General features: G+C 50.9%; 3 protein-coding genes across 13 annotated transcripts in view; 2 read left to right on the forward strand and 1 right to left on the reverse strand.

Annotated features, from left to right (window-relative positions):
- NDRG4 (NDRG family member 4) overlaps positions 1–11,112 on the forward strand; it is a 40,787-nt gene extending 29,675 nt beyond the window's left edge. For 3 of the 4 annotated variants that reach the window (XM_046683284.1, XM_046683283.1, XM_046683281.1), the window contains exons 4-17: positions 1,658–1,763; positions 2,006–2,126; positions 2,211–2,273; positions 2,444–2,504; positions 3,636–3,722; positions 3,797–3,853; positions 4,243–4,346; positions 5,250–5,306; positions 5,387–5,438; positions 6,398–6,445; positions 6,636–6,671; positions 6,780–6,831; positions 8,172–8,210; positions 8,975–11,112. In XM_046683284.1, the coding sequence (XP_046539240.1) occupies positions 1,658–1,763; positions 2,006–2,126; positions 2,211–2,273; positions 2,444–2,504; positions 3,636–3,722; positions 3,797–3,853; positions 4,243–4,346; positions 5,250–5,306; positions 5,387–5,438; positions 6,398–6,445; positions 6,636–6,671; positions 6,780–6,831; positions 8,172–8,210; positions 8,975–9,129 (1,038 nt within the window). In that variant the 3' untranslated portion in view covers positions 9,130–11,112. The remainder of the gene's footprint in view (positions 1–1,657; positions 1,764–2,005; positions 2,127–2,210; positions 2,274–2,443; positions 2,505–3,635; positions 3,723–3,796; positions 3,854–4,242; positions 4,347–5,249; positions 5,307–5,386; positions 5,439–6,397; positions 6,446–6,635; positions 6,672–6,779; positions 6,832–8,171; positions 8,211–8,974) is intronic. The other variant, XM_046683282.1, reaches the window with a different exon arrangement.
- Positions 11,113–12,264: 1,152 nt separating this feature from the next.
- On the forward strand, positions 12,265–16,212 carry SETD6 (SET domain containing 6, protein lysine methyltransferase). Of its 3 annotated transcripts, XM_046682671.1 has the most exons (10): positions 12,273–12,325; positions 12,541–12,630; positions 12,712–12,856; positions 12,936–13,077; positions 13,190–13,384; positions 13,516–13,636; positions 14,450–14,630; positions 14,802–14,944; positions 15,136–15,387; positions 15,877–16,212. In XM_046682671.1, the coding sequence occupies exons 1-10, from the start codon at positions 12,299–12,301 to the stop codon at positions 15,940–15,942; spliced, it is 1,362 nt and encodes a 453-aa protein (XP_046538627.1). In that variant the 5' UTR covers positions 12,273–12,298; the 3' UTR covers positions 15,943–16,212. The 3 variants fall into 3 exon arrangements, with proteins under 3 accessions (XP_046538629.1, XP_046538627.1, XP_046538628.1); XM_046682673.1 differs by lacking the exon at positions 12,541–12,630 and having other exon boundaries at positions 12,265–12,325; XM_046682672.1 differs by lacking the exon at positions 15,877–16,212 and having other exon boundaries at positions 15,136–15,692.
- An 859-nt stretch (positions 16,213–17,071) lies between these two features.
- The window catches only part of CNOT1 (CCR4-NOT transcription complex subunit 1), a 112,995-nt gene continuing 106,810 nt past the window's right edge, over positions 17,072–23,256 (reverse strand). For all 6 annotated transcript variants that reach the window (XM_046682669.1, XM_046682664.1, XM_046682670.1 and 3 more), the window contains exons 44-49: positions 22,367–22,540; positions 21,328–21,477; positions 20,469–20,649; positions 18,905–19,037; positions 17,599–17,733; positions 17,072–17,426 (exon numbers count right to left, since the gene is read on the reverse strand). In XM_046682669.1, coding sequence (XP_046538625.1) covers positions 17,348–17,426; positions 17,599–17,733; positions 18,905–19,037; positions 20,469–20,649; positions 21,328–21,477; positions 22,367–22,540 — 852 coding nt within the window. In that variant the 3' untranslated portion in view covers positions 17,072–17,347. The remainder of the gene's footprint in view (positions 17,427–17,598; positions 17,734–18,904; positions 19,038–20,468; positions 20,650–21,327; positions 21,478–22,366; positions 22,541–23,256) is intronic.

A 23,256-nucleotide genomic window follows, 5' to 3' on the forward strand; every position in this document is an offset into this window, starting at 1 on the left:
TAGCCCTGTGCACCCCTCCTGCCTCCAACCCTGCCCTCCAGAGGCAAGAGAGCGTGGTGGGTGGGGGACACAGCACGGCCTCCTCAGCAAGTAGCTGTGCAGCGGCTGCCTGCTTGGTAGTCTTCTGGGTGGAGCTGGATCTCCTCCTCAGAAAATGCAGCCTTCAGCGCATACCCTTGCCCCTGAGGCTGGCACCTGACAAGGCCTGCCCTGCCCTCTCTGGGCTCGACCTTGGGCAAGTCATTTCTCCTTCCCCCATCTCAGATTCCTACTCTGAGGCTTGGGTCACTGTGAGGAGTAAATGAGAAGATACGTAAGAAATGTCCAGTCCGTGGTCAAGGAGCAGGAAATGTTCCTTGTTCTGATGGCCTTGAGGGAGGAGAGGCCTGGGACAAGGGGAGGCTGTGGTGGCCCTGGCCACCTGGAGGGCAGCAGCAGAAGTGTGGCTTTCATGGGGTGGCCTTTGGCCACGGAGTTGGCATCACTTTGTCATCCCCACTGGAGACTCAGGCTGGGACAGTGGCCTCTGAGCCCAGACCCAAGAAGGCCAGCCCCCAAGAAGTTCTCTTGGAATCTGTGTCCTCCATCTGCAAAATGGGGGAGGAGCTCCTCTCTTGCATAACACGCAAGGCACCTAGCACACAGTGGGTATTCAGTCACCTGCTGCTTCCTCCCTGTCCTTGACCCTAGCCCCACCTCCAACTCACTGGCCACCCCCTTTGGTTCCTGGGGCTCCCCATGGTGCAGGGCAGGGCTGTTTATTCAGCTCTGACGGACCCTCTTGGAGTTTCCCAACTGAGTGGCCAAGAGTGACCAGTTGCAGAGGGCCAGCCAGCAGAGGACCTCCCCAGGGCTTAGGGGGGCACAACCCAACCTCTCCAAGTGCCCAAGGCTCCGCAGACATCAGCTTGGTTAGTCCCTGTGAAAAGGCTTGGGAAGAGGTGGCTGAGGCACAGAGAAGTGGTGTTCCCTGCTCAAGAGTCATACACACAGTAAGGAGCAGGCACAGCATCCAACTCCTGCTTCCTGAAGGACTAACAGCATCCCAGAGCTGCCACTGCAGAAGGCTCTTGGGGAGGGGGTGGGTGTCTAACCCGGCCCTGCCTGAAGGGGAGGTGCATTCAAGGTGGAAGGACCCACCTGAGCAAGAGCCTGGAGGTGGGACCCAGGGGCAGGCCTGGGGGTTGGGCTTGGCTGGCGTCGGGGTGTTCACCGAGGATTCTAGGCAGGGCTGTTGAAGCCATTCCCCTAGAGGAGCAAAAGCCCTTCGAGGGTTCTGGGTTGGGAAAGAACACGGTGAGGGCAGGGCTCAGGCTGGGGTGGCAGAGCTGTCCTGGAGGGGCTGCAGTGAGACGGAGAAAATGGCCTCGCTGGACCCTGGAGGGCTGCGTGCAGGGCACCTTCCCCCACTGGCTGGTTTGCAGAGGGGACCAGAACTTTCCATGCAGACCAGTCACATCCCTGTGCCGAAGGGCCCTGGGAAGGGTGCTCCATCTGGTCTGTCCTCTCTGGGAGCTGCTTGGGGTGATGAGAATGGGGTGCTCCAGGTGGAGGCCCCACAGGCCCAGCAGCCCCCAGGCTGCCCCACAGCCTCATTTCCCAGAAGAACCAGGAGTGGGGGCCGCCCGGAGTGTCCAGCCTTGTCTCTCCCCTCCAGGAACATGACATTGAGACACCTTATGGCCTTCTGCACGTGGTGATCCGGGGCTCCCCCAAAGGGAACCGCCCAGCCATCCTCACCTACCATGACGTGGGCCTCAACCGTAAGTGCACCCCAGCCTCATCCAGCTTCCTCTGCCTGGAGTCTCCCAGAGCAGTGAGGCCCCCTTCTCTCCCCGTAGGACCCCATAGATCCCTGCGCCCACTTAGCTTTGTGCCCTTAGTTATTTGGGCCTCAGTTTCCCTGCTGGAGCATGAGGCTGATCACTCTGCCTCGCCCTGCCTCCCAGGCCCACGGGCCCCCCTCCCCCTCTGCTCAGCACAGCTGAGAGGTGTGTCTTTGCAGACAAGCTGTGCTTCAACACCTTCTTCAACTTCGAGGACATGCAGGAGATCACCAAGCACTTCGTGGTGTGCCACGTGGATGCCCCCGGGCAGCAGGTGGGGGCGTCGCAGTTTCCTCAGGGGTAGGTACCCCGGAGCCCCTCCAGCTCTCCCCAGCTCTGCGCCCAAGACTGCACCTGGGCCTGACCTCCTGCTCTGCCCCGCAGGTACCAGTTCCCCTCCATGGAGCAGCTGGCCGCCATGCTCCCCAGCGTGGTGCAGCACTTTGGGTGAGTCCCTGCCTGGCCCCTGCCCCCGCCCCTGCCCCCGTGCTGGGGGCCCAGGGGTGCCCACCATCACCGCAGAGCCACGAAGCTGCAGCTGAGGCTGAGGACTGTGGGTGGCAGTCATGGGAAATGACACCCCCAGCCCTAGGGTGAGCAGCCATGCTCTCCACCAGGTTCAAGTACGTGATTGGCATTGGAGTGGGAGCCGGAGCGTATGTGCTGGCCAAGTTTGCTGTGAGTCTCCCCCCACCACCCCCCCACCCTGCCCCCCACATCCTAGGGCAAGTCCCTGGGGGGGGGGGGGGGGGGCGGGGCAGCCTTTCAGCCCCAGAGAACTATCGCTGCTCTTTCTTCCTTCTCCTCCCCCTACTTCCTCTTCACTTAGAAAAGCCCTCTTTTCTTTTTTCCTCCAAGGAAATTAACTTTAAAAAAAAAACAGGTTACTTTGTCCATACATTTCCTCAAAAGATCATAAATTATAACATGCTTGACAGTTATCCAAAGCCAAAACTTCTATTAACAACAAACTATACAACTAGTTGCTCTAGCCACTGAACAAGGGTTAGCCTAATCACCCATTCATTAAATAGGGTAATAGTTAAACATGAGTCATTTTTTAACCCAAAAAGTACACTTATGTTGAGGTCGCGAGGTTTAAAGAAAGTCACATTTGAGAAACATCCTGTCAGGTAGGAGCCTCCAAATTTTTCATCTCTAAAAACAAAACTTAATTTTCAGGATGCAAAATATTTCTTTCTTCAAAAGAAATGACCCAAATTTTTCCACTCCGGTTTTGGAAACAGCACTTAACCATTCTGTTCACTGTAGACCACTGCCTCCCCCCAGACAAACCTGCGACAGTAGTGTTGTATGTATATTACCATTTTCCCCTAAACATGGGCACTTGAACAGAACTTGTGAATCTCTTTGACAATATCTAACACAGACAGGCTTTGGGAAGGTCAGTGTCCTACTTAACATCACTATGAAAGCAAAGAAACAAAATGTTTGATTGAAGGTGTTTAATCCTCAGTTTTACAATAGCAGCATCCTCAGAAGTATATTACAAGAGGTGGAAAACAGTGATATAGGCATAGATTCCAAATAAAGAATTTTGAGAGCTTACAGGCAGGAAGGAGGCCGAGCTGGGGCAGCTGACTGGGAAGTCCAGGCAGGTTCCTAGGCCAGTGGGTCATCTGTGGCATCTTGAAGCCCTTACGGAGTCTGTCCTTTTCCTCGGACCCTCCCAACCACCTAGGAAATAGGCAGAGCCAGAATTTTACAGCCCGTTTTCTAGTTGGGAAGATTGGGGCCCCCTGCACCCCGTTCCCCCCACCCCAAGCCCTGTCTCCCTCTCACCGGCAGCTCATCTACCCCGACCTGGTGGAGGGGCTGGTGCTGATGAACATTGACCCCAATGGCAAAGGCTGGATCGACTGGGCAGCCACCAAGGTGAGTGTGGTCAGCCGGACGGGGGTGGTGGTGGTGAGGGGCGGCACTCACATGCCCTCTACCTCGGCCCGCAGCTCTCCGGCCTGACCAGCACTTTACCCGACACGGTGCTATCCCACCTCTTCAGCCAGGTAAGGGCATGGGGGCCGTCCTCAACAAGAACAGGGGTGGCCAGGCAGGGGGTCTTAAGGAGGCTCAGGCAGCTTCTGAAGGGCCTGGTTCTGCCTCCTCCTAGCCGGGCAGGAGGAGGGGAGTTGGGGTTCTGTGGCATCTGACCTGTGTCACCCTGTACTCTGTTGTTAGCCATGATGTTGGGGCATCTGAAGGACAGATCGGGGGAGGGCCTCCTCCCATCGCTCAGTGGAGCCTCCCCTCCCCTCCTGAGGTCCCAGCCCCCCACCACACCCTGCTGGGAGCTGGAAAGGGCTGCTCTGGCGGTGACACCTGCACGTCCCCTCTGAGCCCACGCCCCTGTCTGTCCGCTCCCTCCGTGTGTCCCCGTCCATCCCCCTGGGCCCAGGAGGAGCTGGTGAACAGCACAGAGCTGGTGCAGAGCTACCGGCAGCAGATCGGGAACGTGGTGAACCAGGCCAACCTGCAGCTCTTCTGGAACATATACAACAGGTGTGGGCAGTGTGGGGCTCGTCAGCACTGGGACGCAGGGCCCCCAGTCTTTTGGGGGACCCCTTGCTACAACCATCCATGGGAGAAGGCAGGCAGACAGTGTGTAGAGGAGCAGATTATTGAGCCTCCGAGAGGGCTCGCTTCTTGCCCAGGGTCACACCCCTCGAGGAGCACAGGTGGAGCAGCGCTCCAGCCAACTCTGGTTCTGGGCTCTTCCACTCCTCCCTTGGGGCATTGCCGGCTGGGAGCAGTGGGGGATGTGGGCGACATCCCTGACCCCAACAACCCTGAGCCTCAGTGCCGACATCTATAAAATGGGGAGGAGGTTGGAGGAAGTCTGGTTGTCAAGCTCTGCTCCCTGGAGCCCCTTTGGGGTTGCCCTGCAGGGGACTAGCCAGGCCCCCTCACTCACCTGCCCTCTCTCCTCTTTCTCCTGCAAATATTTACTGAGCACCTGCTGTGTGCATGATGCTGGAGAAAGTGAAGAACAAGTGAGGCCCAGGCCCTGCTCCGACTGTGGCCCAGGAATCCCACAGGACAGAGGCTTGTGCACATCCGACAAGTGCCTCGACAGGCAGGGAGAGCCAAATTCGAGGGCCCACCTGGCATGATTTGGGGGGTCCAGGAAGAAGTCATGCATGAGGGGAACACTGAAGCCCTATTTATGCAGAGCAGGCCCCTGTGTGCCTGTTTCATCAGTTGGGATCTATGAGGCAGTGTTCTACTGCTGAGATGACTGGATGAGCTTGAGGCTCTACTCTGGACCAGCCAGGGGACTCCTGGGGATGGGGTTTGGCTGAAATACAGGAGTGTCAGGCTTAGGAGCAACACGCCCTGTCCTCCCAACCCCCTGCCTTGGGATCCAGTCCTGGGATGCCCATCTTGGCCTCTCTCTGCCTGCAGCCGCAGAGACCTGGACATTAACCGGCCTGGAACAGTGCCCAATGCCAAGACGCTCCGGTGAGTGCCCCCTCCCCTCCAGCCTGCCCCGCCTTTGCCCCATGCCCAGGCCACACAGCCCTTTTCCTCTGTGTCTGCAGCTGCCCCGTGATGCTGGTGGTCGGGGATAATGCGCCTGCTGAGGATGGGGTGGTGAGTGAGGAACTGAGCCCTGACCAGGGGTGGGAGGCAGGAGTAAGGGGGTCACTGGCCTCTGGGCAGCAGGGCCAATTCTTGACCCAGCCCAGGGAGGCCTCAGGGACAGGCACTGGGTGGTGGGCTTCTCCACCACATGGTGCAGCCCCCATCCTTCAGGTGAGGGAGGTCTGGAGACCGGAGGGAGCTGGGGCCAGGGCACGTGATGGTACCTGATGCCCCACCCCCTGCCCCACCCAGCAGTGCAGCCCCACCTCAGTCTCTGCCCACCTCAGGCCCAGAGGCTGATCTCCCTTCTCTCTAAGGTTTGATTCATCATTATGAAATAAGTAATTCACGAGCACAGCACTGGTCCCCCTTTGACCTTTGTCACATATGGGGATTGTGTGTCACCTCTCCTATTGGAACTCCAAGAGCAGGCAGCCTGAGGGCTTCATGTCCCCCTCAGCATAGAGGGCCAGGAGTTCAGGAGTGCTCAGGGCAGCTCCCAGTGTGCCCAGAAACTACCACATCCTCCCTGTACCTGAGGGCTTGGGGAGCAGGGGTGTGGGCTGTGCTGGCCATCTTGACCCATGCAGAGTTCTGAGTCTCCTGCTGACCCTTGGCCCTTACTCACCTCACCGCCCAACTCCTGTGGTCCCTGGTGCTTTCCTAGCCACTTCCGCCAAGGTGGCCCTGGCTCTCCGTGAGGACAGTCCCTAGCCCCTGCCCCATCAGCAGTCGTGAGTGCAGGCGAGGGTCCTGATCTCCAGGGGCGTGGCCTTTCAGAAGGCAGCCTGGGGAGGGGCAGCCTTAGCCAGCGCCTGTGTCTGCCCCTGCCCTCCCTCCCTCCCCTCCCTCCCTCCTCCCAGCTCTGGGGATAGACCCAACCTTAGCAACCGGGCCAGGGGCTCCCCTGATACCCTCTTGGGGGCCAGGGCCACCTTGCTCTGCTGAAGCTGGCTCCTTGTCCCCAGGTCGAGTGCAACTCCAAACTGGATCCAAGCACCACGACCTTCCTGAAGGTGAGGCCTTCCTCCCAGCCCTGAGCCAGCACCCACCATGGGCCCAGCCTCAGAGAGGGGCCTGCCTGGGGGCCCAGCTGGAATGGGAGCAGGACTGTGTGTCCAGCCAGGGGAGCCTGTCCAGGTGTGCAAGGCCCAGGCAAGGTGTGCGGTGGCTCCTGCTCAGCTCACCCCCCTCTCTCTCCTGCAGATGGCAGATTCTGGTGGGCTCCCCCAGGTCACACAGGTGAGACTCTTGGCCCTCCCTCCCTTACCCAGCCCGGGTTGGGGAAGCCTCCCCCCGCCCCCATCCCAGGCAGCCAATCAAAGCCTGTGCCTGTCTGCCCTCCTGCAGCCTGGGAAGCTGACGGAAGCCTTCAAATACTTCCTGCAAGGCATGGGCTACAGTAAGTATACCGCCCCACCTGCCCCGGAGATAGTGGGCAGGCAGTGAGGTGGGGCTGAGCAGCCTACAGGCATGTGAGCTCTGTTATTGGGGTCTGGATGCTGGGCCCCTCTGGCCACATGCTCCCCACCATAGCTGGGGCCCCAACTAGGGCATCTCCACCTAAATTATAAGTTGATCATCCTGGGCTGTGCTCAGCTCTCCTGTGCCCTTGGGGGGCTTTAGGACACTGCTCTCATGTCTGGGCCTGATGCATTGGGGGCTCTTGTCCCAGCCCTGGGGGCGCAGGGCCCAGTGGGGCTGGGTCCTGCCAGAGAAGCCTGCCTGAAGGTGAGTCAGACACACCAGCCACCCCTGCCCGGGCCTCCAGCACCTGAGAAGGGCTTTTATCACAGGTAGTGGATGGTACTGGGGGCATCCGAGGAGCGGGCTTGGAGTCTGGGGACTGGGGAAGGCAGGTGAGGCCATCCTGGTGTCAGGAGAGCTGAGGGCAGCCAAACCTGGGTGGCATATCTGAAGACCCTGTGGTAACAGAGGCAAGGTGGTGGACCTGGCTCCCTGCCCGCCCCCTCCCTTCTCCAAACATCACCCTGTGCAAAGATGAGACTCCCAGACTGTGCTCAGGAGCCCCCCAGCACGCGCGCACCCCTCTCTGGCGGCACGGGAGCATTTCTGTGACCCCGTCCTTCCTCCCAACCCCCCCATACACTTGGCTCTCCTGTGGGAAGCAAACCTCCTCTCTCTGATCCCCCCACCCCAAGACTTCAGCCTCTGGAGCTAGTGCCTCCTCGGGAGGACAGGCCCCTGGGGGGCTGGAGGGGTGCACATCCAAGAATAGAACTCCCCCTGGCCTCCAGAGGCCTGCCAGCCTCTCTGTGGAGAAGTAAGGCAAGGAGAGGCCAAGGCCACCAGCGAGACACTGGAGGCCCACAGTGAACGTTTGTGGGATGAGTGGATGAGCAACACTTGTCAGCCCCTGACGTCTTCTCAGGGCCCCGGGCGAAATACCACCAGGCAGCCCGAGAGCTGGGAGGGCTCAGGCCTTGTCGATGTGAGCCCCTCAGTGCCGCAGCCCAGGCAAGATGAGGGCCCCCACCCTGCTGTCGGGGCTCCTGGGACCAGACTAAGATCAGCCCACGCTGCGGTTCCTAGTGGCCCGCTGTGGTGGGGGGCGGGCGGGGCCGGGCTTCCTGAGGCTCTAGTCCTGCCCCAGCCCTCTCTGTGCCTGGACTTTTCTCTCATCTCTGGCCCATCTCCATGCCCCTGCCTCACCAACCATGCTCTTCACTGGTGTTCTGTGTCTCCCCACCCCGCCCTCTCTGGCCCTGTCTTCTCTCTTAGTTGCGTACTTGAAGGACCGAAGGCTGAGTGGAGGAGCAGGTACCCCATGACCCCTCCCCTGATGCATGGACCCCCCCGCCCCCGCCCCAGTCTCGCCGGCTCCTTCCTCTGTGCAGTGCTGCAGCCAGGCTGCGTCTTGCTGTGGTTTGGAACCTTCTTGTGTCCAGCTCCCCTCCAAAACCCAGGGCAGTCCTGCTCTCCCGCAGGTCCTGGACCACGTGGCTCTGTACCACTGGAGGGCTCTAGATCGGCTGAGGTTCAGAGCAGTCTTGCTTCTAGGTTGCCGTGGCCACGTGACTCCCAGAGCTCAGGAACGAGAACCTCTCAGAGGCAGCGCCTGGCCCTGGGGACGACAGGGTGGCTGGTTGAGTTGAGGAGGGTAGAGTTGGCCCCTGCGGGTCTGTGAAACTCTGAATAAGAGCAGAAACTGGATTTAGGGTGATTTGAGGCCCCCACACCTTGTCCTCCTCCCCCTGCTCCACCATGCTCTTGAGGGAGGTAGAGTTGGAAATATGTCCCATCCCTGCACTAGCTCAAGGACACCCAGTCAACTCCCACCCCTGGCCAGCTGCCGTGAGAAGGGTCCTGCTGGCTTCTGCGGGGCCCCTGGTCCCCTGCCCTTTGGCTCACTCACTGTTGCTGGCACTGCATGCCTCGGGCTTGACGGAGCGGACGCAGAGCCCTGGCTTGCTGGTGGAAGAACGGGGCTCGCTGGCCGCTTTGCTTGCGTGGATCCTTTTCCCGCCTGCTGGCACCCGGCCCTGCCCGCTGGTCCTCACTCTGGCTCCCATCTCGGTCCACAGTGCCCTCGGCCAGCATGACCCGTCTCGCCCGCTCTCGCACCGCATCGCTCACCAGCGCCAGCTCGGTGGACGGCAGCCGCCCGCAGGCCTGCACCCACTCGGAGAGCAGTGAGGGGCTGGGCCAGGTCAACCACACCATGGAGGTGTCCTGTTGAAGCCCTTGGTCCCTCGAAGACGCCCACCTGCCCCCGCCCACATCGCCGTCCCACTGCCATCCTCGCGCCGGCTCATTTTCCCTTTAGTTTATTTTTGTGAGGGCAAAAGGGAGGAAGTGGGGTTACTTCTCTTTTGGTTAAAAAGATGAAGGGATCTATCTTAGGTGCTGCAACGGAACAGTCTCCAGATGGTTTGAGGGGCTCACTTCCCCCCCACACTTTGTTAACTTGCTTAGCTGACTTAGACTCCTCTCTTCCAACTGCTGATGGCCTAGGGACCGTCGGGGGGCGGGGTCCTGGGAGGAAGGGAATTAACTAAGGAAAGAGTTTGAGTCCTTCTCTGGCTAGGATCCAGGCTAATATCCTGGGTTAAAGAAGGAGCAAGGGATGACCTCGTTGGGCAGGCAGGTTTGAAGATGGGATGGGGTTTTGGGTGGTGGGCACTGGGACAGCAGGAGCACGAGGTCTAACTCCTGGCATGAGAGCCAGGAGACAGCAGCAGGGAGCGCTGGGAGGCAGGGAGCCCTGGAGCTCTGCAGGCCCCTTTCCCCTAACCCTTCCACCCAACACGTGTGTTTGTCTCGTAGCACATGTGACGATCATCTGAACAGCAGCCACAAGGGGGCACTCGCAGGGCTGGTGCTGCAGGGCCAGGCAGGCAGAAGCTGAAGAGGGTTTTCCTGCCCAAGGATAGAACAGGCCGGACCTTGAGGGCAGGAACTCCATGAATTGTCCCTTCCAGCCCACACTCTCTGCCACCTCCTGGCCCTGTCCCATTTCTAAGCCTGAGGCAGAAAGTCGCCTGGTCCTCTGTCTCCGTAGGGACCAGACATGGGGGCTGAGGTTAAAGGCTGGGATAGTCTGTGAGTGCTGGCTGCACCCCTGAGAACTTCGTGGGGACTGCCGTGGGGAGCCAGCAGGAGCGGGGCAGAGATTCCTCTAGACCCCTTTTTTGCTCCCAGTTTCCATGGAGGACAACCCAATCAGCAGCAGTATAGCCAAGGCCTCCAGAAACGTGGAGAAATACCTAGGGAGAGTTCTGGTCAAGCCATGCCAGTGTCGTGCAAGCATCACTAGGAAGGGAAAGTTTATTTGGAGAGGACTGGTCCAAGGTTGCGGGACTTCACAGTCCCACATCACCTTCTCAGCCTGTTAGAGTGGGCTGGGCCTGGGGCTCCCTGGGTCCTGGGGTGGGAGGTGAAGGTTCCTGAAAAGAGCAAGGGGCAGGCAGAGGAGAAAGGCTCCCCACACACCCCAGCCCCTGCCTGCCACCTGAAGCCTGTCACCTGAAGTATACTGCCATCCACTCACCTTATCAGGTAGAATCTCCTGGCCCAGAAACCAGAAGCCATTTGTCTTTGAGCCTAAATCAGTTGCCACAAGCCCCCAGACGAGTGAAGACAGAGGGGAGAGAGCAGTGAAAACTGCAGGGCTGTCGGAGGGGGGAGTGTGGGGGGTGAGGGGGTGCTGGGAGCCTGAGAGGACACTGCATCCCCATTTCCTGTGCACACATCGCTCCTTTCTATAATCTTAAGCCATTACTAGACTGCTCTGGAGCCCGGTGGAGTGTAGTCTGCCCCCAGTCCTGTTTACTCACCTGCTTCCCTTGAGTATCGAATGTGACTGTTTGAAAAGCTGGTAGAATTAATCCCTCTTACTGTAGGTAGCACTGCGACTCTGGGATTTTTTCTTTTCTGCTGTGTTCTTTCAGATGAGATATCTATAAATATCTATACATTATATATATATATATGTATATTGGGTCCTCTTGCGTGTGGTTTTCCATCAGAGGCTGTCTCTTTGGTCAAAGTGAACTTTTAATGGAGTTTATTATTTTCCTCTCTGTACAAAGTGAAGAGCCTAATTTTGTGTATTCTGGTGGCTGATGTCATGAGATTTTGAGATGACAAAATATAAAACAAATAAAAATCCTTGTCAACGTAGAGAGAGTTAACTGTGCTGAAAAACTAATAAAGAAACTAACAAGAATTCGAGTATGGTTATGCCATGGCCATCGAGGGAACCTTTTGAGGGGATATGTTCAGGCTGGCAAGGCTGGTGCTTCTTGGGTTGAGGTCACTTGAGCATGCAGGGTGCAGACAGGCGTGTCCATCTGTCTCTCTGTTTCCAGTTCCTGTCACAAACATCATCTTACCAATCCTTACATTAATTCTACCGGGTAGATATTTATCTTAGTTTCACAGCTGGGGAAACTGAGCCTCAGGCTAAGGGATTTGCCCTAGAGGCCAAGCCAGGAGCTGACCGTGGCATGTTTCAACTTAAAACCCAGCTTCTAACCTTTCTATTTGCAGCCTTATTTTCTTAAATTTAACAGCATGCTACTGGCCCGTGTTTAACCACCATTTCTGATTCACTCACTCAGCCATTTAATAGACACTGAGCTCCTGCCGTGTGTCAGCTAATAAAGAAGTAAATAAAAACAAAACCCCTCATGTGCTAGGCAGAAGGTGAAAAAGAGGGATATACTAGCGAGCAAGGGCAAAGGGGGTCTATTCTAGTTCTAGGAGCCCTCCCTACGCCACTCTGACACACACACACACACACACACACACACACACACACACACACACACACACACACACACACACACACACACACACACACACACACACACACACACACACACACACACACACACACACACACACACACGCTGCTCTAATTGAGCAAATGAAAACGGTCAGATGACCGCAGCTGACGAGGGGTCGAGATCAGGAAGGCCGGCCGGCCATCCACCCGGGTGCGCTCACAGCCCGCCAGCCGCGAGGCCCTCGGAGTCACATCCAGAAAGCAGATTTTGTTCTTCACCCGAACTTCGCCCAGAGGTCTCAGCTGTCGGAGACAGACGGGGAGGGTTCTGCCTGGCTCAGAGCCAGGCGCGAGGCGGCACGGGGACACACATCTTCCTGCACCCGACCGCACGTCTCCTAAACCCAACTGGGGACACGCAGACCGAAGAAGGATGTTCTCAGAAGGAATGACCTCACCCGGTGCAAATCCTCACTCGTCTTGCGCGTGGAGGCCGCAACCAGCGTCACGTGGTCCTGGTGCCGAGGCGGGGACATACGCCCCGCCCCGAGGCGTGGCCTGGGACGCCGGAAGCGTCAGCGCGGGTCTAGTGACCCGCGGGGCTGGGTGCCCTCGGACCATGGCCACCCGGGCGAAGCGCCGGCGGGTAAGTCGCGGGCGGCGGGCGCGGGCCCAGCCCTGTCCCCCTGTCCCCCGCGCCGCGCCCTCCCCCGCGCGCGGTGCTGCCCCCGCGCTCCCCGCACCCCCCGCCGTTCCCCGCCTCCCCTCCCCCACCCAGCGCTCTCGCCCCGCGCCGCGGCCTCCTCCCGCCCCCGCCAGCTCTCCGGGGCGGGGCCTCGCGACTGCGCTCGCATGTCTCAGGTGGCGGGGCCTGCGGGCGGCGGCAACCCGGACCCGGTGGCCGGCTTCCTGAGCTGGTGCCGGCGGGTTGGGTTGGAGCTGAGTCCCAAGGTGAGTGCGGGGCGGGCGGTGGGGCGGAGGCGGGCACGGGGGGGGGCGGGCCAGGTCTGACCGGCCGCTCCCTCTGCTCAGGTGGCGGTGAGCCGGCAGGGCACGGTGGCCGGCTACGGCATGGTGGCCCAGGAGAGCGTGCAGCCCGGGGAGTTGCTGTTCGCGGTGCCGCGGGCCGCGCTCCTGTCGCAGCACACCTGCTCCATCAGCGGCCTGCTGGAGCGAGGTGGGCACGCCGGCCGGGGGGACACCGGAGGCGGGCCCGCGCGGCCACGCCGGGGCTCTCACCTGTGTGTCTCCCGCAGAGAGAGGCGCGTTGCAGAGCCAGTCGGGCTGGGTGCCGTTGCTGCTCGCGCTGCTGCACGAGCTGCAGGCGCCGGCCTCGCCCTGGAGCCCCTACTTTGCGCTCTGGCCGGAGCTGGGCCGCTTGGAGCACCCCATGTTCTGGTGAGAGCCGTAGGAGGGTCTGGCTCGAACTGCCCTGCCCCGGGGACAGGGCTTACAAGCACTAGTCCCCGTAGAGTGTGTGAAGGAAACCTGGGTGGGGGTGTCACTGCAGGCCCGAGGAGCAGCGCCGGCAATTGCTGCAGGGCACAGGCGTACCCGAGGCCGTGGAGAAGGATTTGGCCAACATCCGCAGCGAGTACTATTCCATCGTGCTGCCCTTCATGGAAGCCCACCCCGATCTGTTCAGCCCCAGGGTTCGCTCCCCGGAACTCTACCACCAGCTTGTAGCTCTTGTGATGGCCTACAGGTCAGTGAGCAGAGCCTTAAGGACCCTTTTCTTATAGGACTCTGTTGAGGGACAAGAGGGGAAAGAACAGTGAACGCCACCCCCAGTCTCTTATCCTACACTGGGCTTTAGCCAAGTTCTCTCTGTGGCAGCTTTCAGGAACCACTGGAGGAAGAGGAGGATGAAAAGGAGCCAAACTCTCCTTTGATGGTGCCTGCTGCAGACATACTAAACCACTTAGCCAATCACAATGCCAATCTAGAATACTCTCCAGTGAGTGGATCCCTCCCAGTTCTTGTTCTATGTGCATTGATGATTGGGCATTTGATTCAAACCAGTGTCTGTCATTTATGCTGGCCTGGCATTTGGGCTAAACGGGCTCCATTCTCCTGCTAAAACTGAAGTTAGCTCCTCCTGTATGTACTTTGTTTGCATATTCCAGTGAAATAGTTTGAACAGCAAAACATCTCAAAGCAAGTTGCAGTTAATTCTCTGATAAACTATACTACCATCATTTATTTGGTGTTAGAGGTTGGCTGTTCTGTCAAGTGCCAGTGAGCCAAGATTGTGTTGGGGCCCTGTGGACAGCAGCCTGGAACAGCTATTGGTGTCAGTACTTTTTGGGAGGAAGGGGGAAGAGCGGGGATGTTCACAGGTCAAAGGTCTTTAATACCAAGGCTGTTTATATCAATTCTGTTTGCTATACAGAAAGTTGCAAGAGACGATCCAAGTATAAAAATTAGGAAATGGCTGTTATTTTTTAAATCCCTAACCCCATTTGCCATTCCTACTTTGATCTGGGCTTAACTGTTCATTCTGGAAAGGTAGCAACTTTTTAAATGCTGAAGATGACTGAGCAGAGTGAGTCACTTAATAAAACATTGAGGCTGACTTTGACCTTTGTGAGCCTCACCCCTTTCATTCTACATACAGGATCTTAGCAGGAACTAAAGGTAGAATGTTGGTCGGTATAGCTTCAGTCCCATCGCTGAACTATGCCTGCTGGAGGCTATTCCTAAGAGGGAAGTAATCTTCATGGGCCTGGCCATGTAAGGGCCTGGCCCCAGCTTCTCCCTTCCACCCCAGAATTGTCTTCGGATGGTGGCCACTCAGCCCATTCCTAAAGGCCATGAGATTTTCAACACTTATGGGCAAATGGCTAATTGGCAACTAATTCATATGTACGGTTTTGTTGAACCATATCCTGACAACACGGATGACACAGCTGACATTCAGATGGTGACAGTTCGTGAAGCAGCATTACAGGGTGAGTGTCTGCTTAACTCAACCTTGGACACTGGTGGATGTGTCTCTATCCCCGCCCCAGGTACTCTGCTAAATAGCAGTTGCCCCTTTTTTGTGGACAAGGCAGTGGACTAAGGAAAAATGAGCTCCTGGGTATACTGAGACTTCCACGCTATCACTTTTCTATCTACAGGAACAAAAGTTGAAGCTGAAAGGCTCCTACTGTATGAACGCTGGGATTTCTTATGCAAACTGGAGATGGTAGGGGAAGAGGGAGCCTTTGTGATTGGGCGGGAGGAGGTGCTGACTGAAGAGGAACTGACCACCACACTCAAGGTAAAGAGCCAAAAATGGCCATTTACTGCTGAAAATGGCCTAGGTATTTAGAGCTAGATAAAGCTAGATGAGAGAGGAAAGGTGGGATGGAGGGAGACTTAAACGCTGCCAAAATAGATTGGCTACTCTAAATCAATTTCAGAAATACACAAGTAGTGCATCCTAATTAAAGGGCCCCATGTTGCTTCCAGGTGCTGTGCATGCCTGCGGAGGAGTTCAGGGAGTTTAAAGACCAGGATGGATGGGCAGATGACAAAAAGGAAGAGGACAGCCTGACAATCACAAATATCCCCAAGCTCAAAGCATCATGGAGACAGCTTCTTCGAAAAAGTGTTTTGTTGACCCTGCAAACCTATGCCACAGACTTAAAAACTGAGCAGGATTTACTCAGTAATAAGGAGGTCTATGCTAAACTCAGCTGGAGGGAACAGCAAGCCTTACAGGTTCGTTATGGTCAGAAGATGATCTTACACCAGTTGTTGGAATTGACGAGTTAGCAGGTTCCCTGTTACCTGAAGGAACATCCATGAGAAGAATTTTAGTCTAAGCTGATATTCATCGATGTTTGAAAAGAAGGAAAATTTGGATCTTTTGCTTTGCTTTTCTTATAAATAACAAAAGGAAAAGTAGCCAAAGTGTGGTGCTAGGACTAACTCTGAGGTAAGGGTGACATGTTAGAGAATTGGGAATCACTGCTGACTGCTTCTAAGACCAATAAATTTTATAGCTGTTTTGTTCTCAGTTTGAACCAGAGTTCAAAAGCTGATGGTAATACATCTTGCTGTAGTCTAGCATTTAATGACAGGGACTTTGAAGGTAGACCTGGTTCAAATCTGGGTCTGTTTTGAGCAAGTCACTAAAAAGACTGTTCCTGTTAGAGAATTTAATAAGCTATGTCACTGGCACTCAGAGCAATTGTTTTAATTCCTCAGCAGTCTGAAGTCTGTTCTAGATGGCACAACTCGCCCTTCAGGGAAGAAACTCTAAGACACCAATGACATTCAAGCCCCACTCATGTAAGATTTCTACTATTTAATCTTGAACCTTTTGGTCCTTTCTGGCCATAAAATTTAACAGTCATTAAAGGTAAGGTATATTGTAAGTGGGAAATATATACCTGGTCTCTTTTAAAAATTATATAAAAACACCATAAGGGTAAAGGATATTAAAAAATGGACGTTTTGTGATTCAGTTTAACCACAGAAGCCTGCTCCAACAATTTTCCACTGTTGGAAAGAACAGGTAGAAACACTATCATGCCAGATTAGTACCAGTGGGAAAGAGCTACCATTCAGCAAGAAGTTGGTGTTTCCCAATGGCCCCGGGCTCTGCAAGGCTGGACTGTCCACTTTCCTCCTCACCACCAGCACTGTTTGCTGCTACTGAGAAAGGCACAGTGGACTCACATGTGTGTCATGACTTTAATGTTTAACTACAGTATGCATACACATACAAGTAGGGGAGCCAAAGCCCAGGAACTAGAAAGGCTACAAAATACAACACATGGACCAATACGTTTACAAAACATTCAAAATCCTTACAAAAGGGGCTGTATTGGTCCTTTTGACTTTTTTGTTGTTCCACTTAGGCTGTATGGCCATTCACTGGAATAATATGGGAGGGCAATTCATAATATTTGGTTCCCTTTCTTTTTCCCACAATTTATAAAATTATCAGGATTGAGATGGGGGAGCTTTAGGCCTGGTATGGTTTCCCTTTTTAAAAAAAGAGCTGACTGCATCTCACAGGGCTGAAGGGGGTAGGTTCTCCAACAGAAATGAAAAATGAGGCTTTCCCCAGCAGTCAGCTTTAAATTTGGGGAAGAGAAAAAAACAGAAACCCATGGGATCTCAGCTGCAAGCTCTTCCCATGTTCCCTGGCATACCAAATTCTAGCACATCCACTTTTTAACAACTTAGTGATTTTCAAGGCCCCCTGTCCACATTAAAAGAATAAGTTACATAATATTTAAACTTTTTGCTATTCTTTGGGACACCAGGAATGTCAGAAGACATGGAGCTATGCCTCCCAGACAAGTGCATGGCATCAGCAGCCTCTTCAATTATAAGCTGGGCAGGTACCAGTTTCTCTACTTGCCTTGGACACATTTTGCACAAACCCAAGAAGTTCCAGACAAAGGTTTTCTCTCTCATATATTTACACAAGTTCAAAATGATATTCACAGCATCTTCTAAATTTTGGCCAAGAGTCAAAAAATGCATTTAAACTTTGGAACGTGCCCACATAGACAGGAAGCTGACCCAAACAGTAATTGGGGCAGATACCCGAGAACCAAAGGGCTGGGAAAGTCGGGAAGAGCTGAAAGGATTCTTCAGCCAGTTTATAACCCTGGCATGGTAGGACCTCCAGGCTGACACATTTACAACAGAGATGCAGTTCCATCTAACTGGCACCTGTCCCTTCCATCACTTGCTGAGCCTGCTTCTGTCCCATGCAGCATTGTGCGACCGATTGGAATAACCTAAAGAATGGAGACAGTTACAAGTTTATTTGTGAGAAAAGTTCAGGCCTGCTAACACCTTGCATCTCATTAGCTTTGGCTACTACTGCCTTTTTAATCACCCACCCAAGATGGAGCCATCAAATGATTCTCATTGTCCTGTCGCAGACAATTAAAAGTACTTTTAACTCACTTTTCAATTTCTGGGGCACAATGTACAAACTCGTGGTTCCAGAACTTAAACGCTGGATTTTTAATCAGCTCAATGAAGGTAATAAGAAGACCCCAAGGATGTGGCCTATTTACAATCAACCGTTCCAAGAGAACCCTGGAGAAGGAGAGAGAAAGTTAGTCAATGCACAGAGAAACATAGAAATTCATGACTATTTCTCCATTACCTTTTTTTCTGACTCTTCTCTCTGATTATTAAACTACATGCAAAAGTTGCTAGCTTTACTAAAAACAAGTAGATTAATCTCTACACTCTACACAGCATGGATAAAGCAAATGGATTTTGGAATTAGAAAACCCAGGTTAGAATCCTGCCTCTTCCCATTACAGAGCCTAAAAGACTAAGTTAAAGTTAGGATAGTATTATGGTGCAGAGTGTAATCACTTAAAGGAGGCACACTCAATGACTACTAGTACTTGTGTAAATTGGTGTAATTTTTCTGAATGGCAGTATTGGCTTAAACAGTCATATCCTTTGGCCTAACCAATTGTACTTCTAAATTTACCCTAAAGAAATAAGCACAAGAACAAAGATTATAGGGAAGTTCACTACAGATTTATATATAAGAACAAAATAAGACATTATCATCTAAACATCCAATAGAATACTAATTTCTGGTATATAAATCTAAGGAATACCGTATCTAATACCCAGAAACAACTATTAGCTGAAGGGGCAAGTTTAAAAAGCCTGGTCCAATTTTTAATTTTAAAGTACATATACATATCTCTGTCACCACAATCTACCCATTTCCCGATCTTCAGTGCTGTACAAAGTCTAAGCAATCTGCAAAAGATTCCTAACTATTGTTAGGAAAACACAAGCATGATCCTATTATTTCTCCTGGTTAAAACCTTTCAACCCAGAGGTAATAAAGAAAAGTCCAAGCTCTTTAATAGGTCTGTGTGATTCAGGACTGTGGACTGTGATTAAAACTGCCACCCCCACCTCAGAGAAACTCCTGACATTCAATCAAAATGTTGGTGCCTCTTGTTGAAAACTACTTTTTACTTCAGCAATGATTATGATTTGTGATTGTCTACTTGTGACTTTTTGTGTCTATCAGTCTAATTATTAGGAGGACAGGAACCGTGTCCATTTTCTTTACAGCTATATCCCACATTTAACCACGTAAAAAGTGTTTTAAACAGACATGGAAAAAATGCTCAATGAACACTGAATGCATACAAAAAAACATTCATGGAATTCATAATAAAGGGAAAAAGGCATCATTTAGAAGCGTCTGAAAAACAAAATTCTCTCTTACCTTGTGATCTGTTCTTGGATAGCTTCAGTATTGGCCTCTGCAAAAAGGTACAGCATGGTACAGCTGAAGTAGTGAGTGTGGCTATTTGGGTACCGCAGCTGATTTGCAATTGCATTCAAGAAGAGATACCGACCTAGAAATTAAGACTCAGCTTAGTGAGGACTTGGCTTTGGAAGGCCAACATGAGAAGACAAGTCATTCTGACTGGCTACAATGTGGATTTCTGATACAGGCTTTCAAATTATTCTTTGGTTTCAACCAGTGGTTCTCAGGTCCCCACAGAGTTTTCATTTCTGTGGGTTTTATTTCAGTACTTTCTACATTAAAATTTTTTAAAAGATTTAAAATTTTTTAAAAAAAATAATAGACCTACTGCATATTAATATAACATTATTAAGTATTTTCCAAAAACACTTAATGGAGTTCGTCACCGTTTTACATTTCACAGATCTCTTTAGTGTCACTTAATAGAAGACAGCTGGATTCTCATTTCTGCCTCTGTGTTCAATCTGTTCCAGTATTATATTTCATGTAGCCTCTGAAAAACTCCACTAGTGCACTCGTGACAAACGAGTGTGGGGAAAAAAGCAAATGTCTTATCATGAAAATGGTTTTGACCTCACACAGTTCTAAAAAGAGTGTTAGGGACACCCCCAACGGTTCCTAGACCACATTTTTGAGAACTGTTAGTTCAAACTATATTGGAATAAATATCTATTATCTTAACTGGGTTGGGTTGTCTGCCTTTGATACCACTCATGTTTGTAAGGCTATCAAAGTGAGCTTTAACACTTCCCCCACAAGGCTATCCCTCCTTTATTTTGCTGGGCTCTGGACATAATGGTATTCAATTATGTTAAATCTTGATTTTAAGCTGTTTCAAATCCCATCTACAAATAGGCATGCAGTATATATATATATATATATATTACAGACATAAGTATACATACACATAGGTATACACTCAAGATTAAGTAGTCTCCCAAGAATCCATAGCTAAGTTGAAAGTAGGCAACCTCCTAAAGTATTTGTGTGCGAAAATGAACAGGACTGAATAGCTGGTTAGCACCTGCTGGAGCCTCATAATAAAGAATGAATATAGAACACCAAAAGAACTGTAGTTCAACCAAGCAAGGTGCAACTTAGAATAAGAATTACTTTTTGCAGAGCAGATAGGGAAAATCCTATTTATCTTTATATGCCTAACGCTTAACATGTTGCCTCACAAACAGGCACCAATAAATGCTGGGGGAAAAGGCAGGCTAACAAAACATGAGCCTGTTTTTAAAGAAAGACTAGCAAAAGGGATGTTTATTTTCACACCAAAAGTACTGTAATCATATACACTGAAATAGTGACTGATAAGATAAAGATTTGGATGATTCTTTGTGCTTTTCTGTGTTTTCTGCATTGAACAGATCTGTCTAATTAAAGATAAAATAACCAGCTAGATCATAAACATATTGACAGAACATACTCTCTTGTGGCTTAAAGTATTTTTATGACCAGACTATAGCAAAAAGTGCAGAGAACTTGACTGTGAGAACTGGCTGGCTTCACTCACCTTCAGTGTCCAAGTCCACAGCCAGATTCTGAAATATGTCCATGTGAGCCGAGTGCGTGATCGTGCTCATTGAAGGCGTGCTGCCCTTGTTATGGATGTGTGCAATGGCCTGAGTCCCTACATAGAGCACCAGTGCGTTGATGAGCTGGAGGTTGTAGCGATTACCAGGCTCGTTGGATACCTAAATGAGCAGAACAGAAAGCTCCTGACTTATTCTCACAAAGGTCTGATTTCGGCACCAATATTTCTAAACCCTTTTTATGCCTTCATAGAACAGCTGAACTGCTCAAATTCTCTGCGATGTGAATTTTTAGACATATGCTTGAGTTTTTGAGGTTATTTAACAAATACACATCTGCCCAAGGGTGGCTATAGCAACAACAGAAACATGACTTCCCTTGGGAAGCCAAGGCTTTGACAGGTACCAGCACAAAAGTAAAGTTCATAAAGTCAAAATATGCACTATCTGAAATAGAAGATTTTTAAGAGGGGGAAAGCTGTAGTTCCTTGGTTTGGAACAACAATACAACTTCAAGTCATTTTCTATACAGCAAATCAAACTAGAATCCATTTGTTTAGAAAAATCTTGGAGTAGTGACAGGGAATCGTTATTAGGAGTCTACTCTTACAGAAAATCAGTCCATTCCCTGGTCACCTCTTCCAAGGCTATAGCTTTGTGTCATTGACAAGATGAAATAATCCAGTTAATTTCATCTAACCATTAGAAATGACAATATGTTTTAAAATCTTTAAATCAGGTTAAAAAGACTAACTCCCAAACAGGGTATGCACACAATGGTGCCATCAAAAGTGCTTTCTATGAAAAATACAGCTGAGAGGTCAAGCCAAACCAATCAACCTGGAGGTTGCTGCGCAGATCAGAGAGAAAAGTGACAGGTGATCGAGTTTTAAGATAGGAATCCAAATCCTTTTTGAACTGAGGTGGCATCACTCCAGTAAAATTGGTGAGAATCCGGGGTGCAATGTTAATTTCACTCAACATATCCACCTGCCCAAGACAAATACAAGAATCACAACCAAAAGCATTTGTAGGAGTTAACAGCAAATGAAACCTATGCTAGAAAGTGGCAGGATTCTTTTTCTAAAATTATACACATTATAAACATCTTGAGTAGAGCTGCCACTTTTTATTAATGTTTAATTAGAAGAATTTACATACAAAATGATAGGAATCTCTCATTCTACAATACAATATCTTTCTAGAACAAGGCAGGATAAGTACCTTTCATAGAAAGGTCTAATTTGCGCCACTAATTTTTTCCCTCGACTTAGATTTCAAAGTAAGAGTACAGAAGGAGATTCCTCACGCACCAAGAGCCCTAGTCTTTGAAAATACGCCCCAGCAGAACAAGACAACATCACACTTACTAGTTAAAAAGTAAGTGCAAGTGAAACAAAAAGAGTAGAAAATACATAAAAATCACAGTAACCATGTCAATGTAGTACGATTTTACGTGGTCCCTTCTCTCCTTTACTTCAACTATTTAAACAAAACATAAGCACAGACATATCAAACACCTGTGAAATATGGATATTACATAGGTCTATTCTGCAATTCTGTGCCATACGGGAGCTACCCAGCAAATGAGTGCCCCAACACCTAGGTTGAGGTTCTGTAAAGAAATATAGCTAAATTTAATATCAAAATTAATTGAAAACAGCCATTAGACAAATACTGTGACTCAATATTCAGCAGTTATATCACACACTATGAGACTTAATAACATGATTGCTCCCCCCAAAGAGCACCCTTACCTGAACAAATAACTTTTACACGTGTATGCTGGGGGGAGGGTAGTTAAACAGCCTGCTTACCAGAGAAAGGACTGAAATATTAAGACATAACTTTCTTTTCCTTGAACTGTTTGGAACTTTACCTTCAGATTAGGAGTGAATGGGTCTGGGAGCCTCATGTTTCTTGGGAAGGCACTCAGGATCAGATTTCTTAGCTGGATACAATTGGGTGGGATCACATCACAGAATCCATAATGGTAATCACAAAGGAACTCAGGGAAATCATGCAAAAGAACCAGCAGCACTCTTAAAGTGCCCTATTTTTTAAAAACAAGAAAAACATTGGCTGTTTCCATACTAAGTAAGAAAATGGGAGTAACATAAGCCAAAAGCATACTTTAATAACATAATATCACGAGTGATTTATCAAAATATTTACATCTGAAAATCACAAAAAACTAAGTATCAGGAGTTTATAGCCTTAAACACATATGCTAGAACAGGATGGACAAAAACAAAAAATAAAAACATGACATAAGCTGACATCTTCTTAAGATGGAAAAAAGAACAGCTACCAAAAACAAAGTAGAAGAAAGCTGAAATAAAATTTTTAAAAAAGTGCTGAAGGGGAAGAGGATCAAAGCTAGAGGCTGGTTCTTTGAAAAGATAATAAAACTGATAAATCCTACACCAAGACTAATGGAAAAAACACAAATTACCAATATCAGGAATGAAAAAGTATCATCACTACAGATCCTAAAGACACGAAAACTAGTTTTAGAGAATATTAAACAATTTTATGCGAATTTGACAATTCAGATAAAGTACACTAATTACTTGAAAAATACAGCTTACCAAAACCCAAACAAAAAAAGAAAATCTGAAGTCTTTTATAATAAAGAAGTTAAATATGTTGTTAAAACCCTTCCCAAAAAGAAACTCCAGGTCTAGATGCCTTTACTGGCAAATTCTTACAAATATTTAAGGAAAAATTAACACTATTTTCACAATCTTTTTCTTAAAGATTGGCACC

Source organism: Equus quagga, chromosome 13 (assembly GCF_021613505.1).
Source record: "Equus quagga isolate Etosha38 chromosome 13, UCLA_HA_Equagga_1.0, whole genome shotgun sequence".
Lineage (NCBI taxonomy): Eukaryota > Metazoa > Chordata > Mammalia > Perissodactyla > Equidae > Equus > Equus quagga.

Coding starts and splice junctions, on each gene's coding strand:
- SETD6 (XM_046682671.1), top strand. CDS start 12,299: ATGGCCACCCGGGCGAAGCGCCGGCGG. Junction 12,857..12,935: donor CAGCGGCCTGCTGGAGCGAG/GTGGGCACGCCG, acceptor TGTCTCCCGCAG/AGAGAGGCGCGTTGCAGAGC. Junction 14,631..14,801: donor TCGTGAAGCAGCATTACAGG/GTGAGTGTCTGC, acceptor TTCTATCTACAG/GAACAAAAGTTGAAGCTGAA.